Source organism: Oncorhynchus nerka, linkage group LG15 (genome assembly GCF_034236695.1).
Source record: "Oncorhynchus nerka isolate Pitt River linkage group LG15, Oner_Uvic_2.0, whole genome shotgun sequence".
Classification (NCBI taxonomy): Eukaryota; Metazoa; Chordata; class Actinopteri; order Salmoniformes; family Salmonidae; genus Oncorhynchus; species Oncorhynchus nerka.
Window position 1 is genome coordinate 21,505,089 of NC_088410.1, and position 6,000 is coordinate 21,511,088.

Consider the following 6,000-nt stretch of genomic DNA (forward strand, 5'->3'; position numbering starts at 1 on the left):
AGTCTAGATACAGTGTCTAGATACACTAGTCTAGATACACTAGTCTAGATACAGTGTCTAGATACACTAGTCTAGATACACTAGTCTAGATACACTGTCTAGATACACTAGTCTAGATACAGTGTCTAGATACACTAGTCTAGATACAGTGTCTAGATACACTGTCTAGATACACTAGTCTAGATACACTAGTCTAGATACAGTGTCTAGATACAGTCTAGATACAGTGTCTAGATACACTGTCTAGATACACTAGTCTAGATACACTAGTCTAGATACACTGTCTAGATACACTGTCTAGATACACTGTCTAGATACACTAGTCTAGATACACTGTCTAGATACACTAGTCTAGATACACTGTCTAGATACACTGTCTAGATACACTGTCTAGATACACTAGTCTAGATACACTAGTCTAGATACACTAGTCTAGATAGATACACTAGTCTAGATACACTGTCTAGATACACTAGTCTAGATACACTAGTCTAGATACAGTCTAGATACAGTGTCTAGATACACTAGTCTAGATACACTGTCTAGATACACTGTCTAGATACACTAGTCTAGATACACTAGTCTAGATACACTAGTCTAGATACACTAGTCTAGATACAGTGTCTAGATACACTAGTCTAGATACACTAGTCTAGATACAGTGTCTAGATACACTAGTCTAGATACACTAGTCTAGATACAGTGTCTAGATACACTAGTCTAGATACAGTGTCTAGATACAGTGTCTAGATACACTAGTCTAGATACACTAGTCTAGATACACTAGTCTAGATACACTAGTCTAGATACACTAGTCTAGATACAGTGTCTAGATACACTAGTCTAGATACACTAGTCTAGATACACTGTCTAGATACACTAGTCTAGATACACTAGTCTAGATACACTAGTCTAGATACAGTGTCTAGATACACTAGTCTAGATACAGTGTCTAGATACTAGTCTAGAGATACACTAGTCTAGATACACTAGTCTAGATACACTGTCTAGATACACTAGTCTAGATACACTAGTCTAGATACACTAGTCTAGATACAGTGTCTAGATACACTAGTCTAGATACACTAGTCTAGATACACTAGTCTAGATACACTAGTCTAGATACACTAGTCTAGTCTAGATACACTAGTCTAGATACACTAGTCTAGATACACTAGTCTAGATACACTAGTCTAGATACACTAGTCTAGATACAGTGTCTAGATACAGTGTCTAGATACACTAGTCTAGATACACTAGTCTAGATACACTAGTCTAGATACACTAGTCTAGATACACTAGTCTAGATACACTGTCTAGATACACTAGTCTAGATACACTAGTCTAGATACACTAGTCTAGATACAGTGTCTAGATACACTAGTCTAGATACAGTGTCTAGATACAGTGTCTAGATACACTAGTCTAGATACACTAGTCTAGATACACTAGTCTAGATACACTAGTCTAGATACACTAGTCTAGATACACTAGTCTAGATACACTAGTCTAGATACACTAGTCTAGATACAGTGTCTAGATACACTAGTCTAGATACACTAGTCTAGATACACTAGTCTAGATACAGTGTCTAGATACACTAGTCTAGATACACTAGTCTAGATACAGTAGTCTAGATACACTAGTCTAGATACACTAGTCTAGATACACTAGTCTAGATACACTAGTCTAGATACACTGTCTAGATACACTAGTCTAGATACAGTGTCTAGATACACTAGTCTAGATACACTAGTCTAGATACACTAGTCTAGATACACTAGTCTAGATACACTAGTCTAGATACACTAGTCTAGATACACTAGTCTAGATACTAGATACACTAGTCTAGATACACTAGTCTAGATACAGTGTCTAGATACACTAGTCTAGATACACTAGTCTAGATACACTAGTCTAGATACACTGTCTAGATACACTGTCTAGATACACTAGTCTAGATACACTAGTCTAGATACACTAGTCTAGATACACTAGTCTAGATACACTAGTCTAGATACAGTGTGAGGATGATGAACATGAGGAGAAGTATTTAAATAATACATATTGTTGTTTAACTTTTTTTCTTCTTCAGATAATTTTCTTTTGAATAATTCTCATGTGGGTTTGTTTTTCCCTCTGTGTTTATCTGTGTGTGTGTGTGTGTGTGTGTGTGTGTGTGTGTGTGTGTGTGTGTGTGTGTGTGTGTGTGTGTGTGTGTGTGTGTGTGTGTGTATGTGTGTGTGTCCTTCAAACTTTGCTTTCGTCAAAGAATTCTCCATCTGCAGCAGTTACAGCCCTGCAGACCTTTGATGGGCACTTCTACGTACCGTGCAGTCAAGCTGCTGCCACAACAGCTCAATAGGGTTGAGATCTGGTGACTGTGCTGGCCACTCCATTATAGACATAATACCAGCTGACTGCTTCTTCCCTAAATAGTTATTGCATAGTTTGGAAGCTGTGCTTTGGGTCATTGTCCTGGAAATTGGCTCCAATTTAGCGCCGTCCATAGGGTATGGCATGGCGTTGCAATCTGGAGTGATAGCCTTCCTTCTTCAAGATCCCTTTTACCCTGTACAAATCTCCCACTTTACCACCACATTGCCTCCATCATGCTTGACAGATGGTGTCAACACTCCTCCAGCATCTTTTCATTTTTTCTGCATCTCACAAATGTTCTTCTTTGTGATCCGAACACCTCAAACTTAGATTTGTTTGTCCATAACACTTTTTTCCAGTCTTCCTCTGTCCAGTGTCTGTGTTCTTTTGCCCATCTTAATTTTTAATTTTTATTGGCCAGTCTGAGATGTGACATTTTCTTTGCATCTCTGCCTAGAAGGCCAACATCCTGGAGTCGCCTCTTCACTGTTGACGTTGAGACTGGTGTTTTGCGGGTACTATTTAATGAAGCTGCCAGTTGAAGACTTGTGAGGCGTCTGTTTCTCAAACTAGACACTAATGTACTTGTCATCTTGCTCAGTTGTGTACCGGGGCCTGAGTTCTTCAGTTTCTTGGATTCTTCTCACATGGAATAGCCTTCATTTCTCAGAACAAGAATAGTCTGACGAGTTTCAGAAGAAAGTGCTTTGTTTCTGGACATTTTGAAACTATAATCGAACCCACACATGCTGATGCTCCAGATACTCAACTAGTCTAAAGAAGGCCAGTTTCATGGCTTCTTTAATCAGAACAACAGTTTTCAGCTGTGCTAACATAATTGCAAAAGGATTTTCTAATGATCAATTAGCCTTTTAAAATGCTAAACTTGGATTAGCGAACACAACGTGCCACTGGAACACAGGAGTGATGGTTGATGATAAAGGGCCTCAGCCGTTTCCAGCTACAAGAGTCATTTACAACATTAACAATGTCTACACTGTATTTCTATTCAATTTTATGTTATTTTATTATTTATTTATTTATTTCACCTTTATTTAACCAGGTAGACTAGTTGAGAACAAGTTCTCATTTACAATTGCAACCTGGCCAAGATAAATCAAAGGAGTTCGACACATTTAACAACACAAAGTTACACATGGAGTAAAACAAACATACAGTCAATAATACAGTAGAAAAATAAGTATATATACAATGTGAGAAAGTGAGGTGAGATAAGGGAGTTAAAGGCAAAAAAAGTCCATGGTGGCGAAGTAAATACAATATAGCAAGTAAAACACTGGAATGGTTGATTTGCAGTGGAAGAAAGTGCAAAGTAGAGATAGAAATAATGGGATGCAAAGGAGCAAAATAAATAAATACAGTAGGGGGAGAGGTAGTTGTTTGTGCTAAATTATAGATGAGCTATGTACAGGTGCAGTAATCTGTGAGCTGCTCTGACAGCTGGTACTTAAAGCTACTGAGGGAGATAAGTGTTTCCAGTTTGAGATTTTTGTAGTTCGTTCCAGTCATTGGCAGCAGAGAACTGGAAGGAGAGGCGGCCAAAGGAAGAATTGGTTTTGGGGGTGACCAGAGAGATATGCTGGGTGCTGCTATGGTGACCAGTGACCAGTGAGCTGATATAAGGGGGGACTTTACCTAGCAGGGTCTTGTAGATGACCTGGAGCCAGTGGGTTTGGCGACGAGTATGAAGCGAGGGCCAGCCAACGACAGCGTACAGGTCGCAGTGGTGGGTAGTATATGGGGCTTTGGTGACAAAACAGATGGCACTGTGATAGACTGCATCCAATTTATTGAGTAGAGTGTTGGAGGCTATTTTGTAAATGACATCGCCGAAGTCGAGGATCGGTAGGATGGACAGTTTTACAAGGTTTACATGGCAGCATGAATGAAGGAGGCTTTGTTGCGAAATAGGAAGCCAATTCTAGATTTAACTTTGGATTGGAGATGTTTGATGTGAGTCTGGAAGGAGAATTTACAGTCAAACCAGACACCTAGGTATTTGTAGTTGTCCACATATTCTAAGTCAGAACCGTCCAGAGTAGTGATGTTGGACGGGCGGTAGTGCAGGCAGCGATCGGTTGAAGAGCATGCATTTAGTTTTACTTGTATTTAAGAGCAGTTGGAGGCCACGGAAGGAGAGTTGTATGGCAGTGAAGCTCATCTGGAGGGTTGTTAACACAGTGTCCAAAGAAGGGCCAGAAGTATACAGAATGGTGTCGTCTGCGTAGAGGTGGATCAGAGACTCACCAGCAGCAAGAGCGACATCATTGATGTTTACAGAGAAGAGAGTCGGTCCAAGAATTGAATCCTGTGGCACCCCCATAGAGACTGCCATTTTAATAGACAAACAATTTGCTTTTCTTTCAAAAACAAGGAAATGTCTAAGTGACCACCAAACTTTTGAACGGTAGTTTATATATAACCTATAGATAGTGTGTGTTCCTGTAGATAGTGTGTGTACCTGTAGATAGTGTGTGTACCTGTAGATAGTGTGTGTACCTGTAGATAGTGTGTGTACCTGTAGATAGTGTGTGTACCTGTAGATAGTGTGTGTACCTGTAGATAGTGTGTGTACCTGTAGATAGTGTGTGTACCTGTAGATAGTATGTGTACCTGTAGATAGTGTGTGTACCTGTAGATAGTGTGTGTACCTGTAGATAGTGTGTGTACCTGTAGATAGTATGTGTACCTGTAGATAGTGTGTGTACCTGTAGATAGTGTGTGTACCTGTAGATAGTATGTGTACCTGTAGATAGTGTGTGTACCTGTAGATAGTATGTGTACCTGTAGATAGTGTGTGTACCTGTAGATAGTGTGTGTACCTGTAGATAGTGTGTGTACCTGTAGATAGTGTGTCCAGGCTGACTACCAGGGTCGTAGCTGACTCGAACATGTCCCTCATGGAGCTCCACAGCCATTGGCTTGTTGTCTCCATTATACAGCAGGATACCGTTATCCTCCGCTGTCGACACCTGGGGAACACACACAGGTCAGAATGTGTGTGTGTGCGCACACGTGTGTTTTCCTCTGTGTGTGTATGCACATCTATGTCTGTGTGAGCATGTGTGTGTGTTTTCCTCTGTGTGTGTGTGTGCATTAGGGTGATTACATGTCCTGGAATGTGCGGGACAGTCCCGCATTTTGGTCCTTTGTCCCTTTGTAGAGGTCACATGCTCTTATGACAAGAGACTATATGATAAGTACAAGAGACTATATGATAAGGACGAGAGACTATATGATAAGGACAAGAGACTATATGATAAGGACAAGAGACTATATGATAAGGACAAGAGACTATATGATAAGGACGAGAGACTATATGATAAGGACAAGAGACTATATGATAAGGAAATAAACTATAATGATAAAGAGACTATATGATAAGGACAAGAGACTATATGATAAGGACGAGAGACTATATGATAAGTACAAGAGACTATATGATAAGTACAATAGACTATATGATAAGGACGAGAGACTATATGATAGGTACAAGAGACTATATGATAAGTACAATAGACTATATGATAAGGACGAGAGACTATATGATAGGTACAAGAGACTATATGATAAGGACAAGAGACTATATGATAAGGACGA

The 6,000-nt window shown here is 39.7% G+C and overlaps 1 protein-coding gene across 1 annotated transcript in view; it reads right to left on the reverse strand.

Moving 5' to 3' along the window:
- The window catches only part of LOC115123579 (slit homolog 1 protein-like), a 96,644-nt gene that overhangs the window by 44,995 nt on the left and 45,649 nt on the right, over positions 1–6,000 (reverse strand). Inside the window, exon 30 of the mRNA XM_065000681.1 lies at positions 5,242–5,372. Coding sequence (XP_064856753.1) covers positions 5,242–5,372 — 131 coding nt within the window. The remainder of the gene's footprint in view (positions 1–5,241; positions 5,373–6,000) is intronic.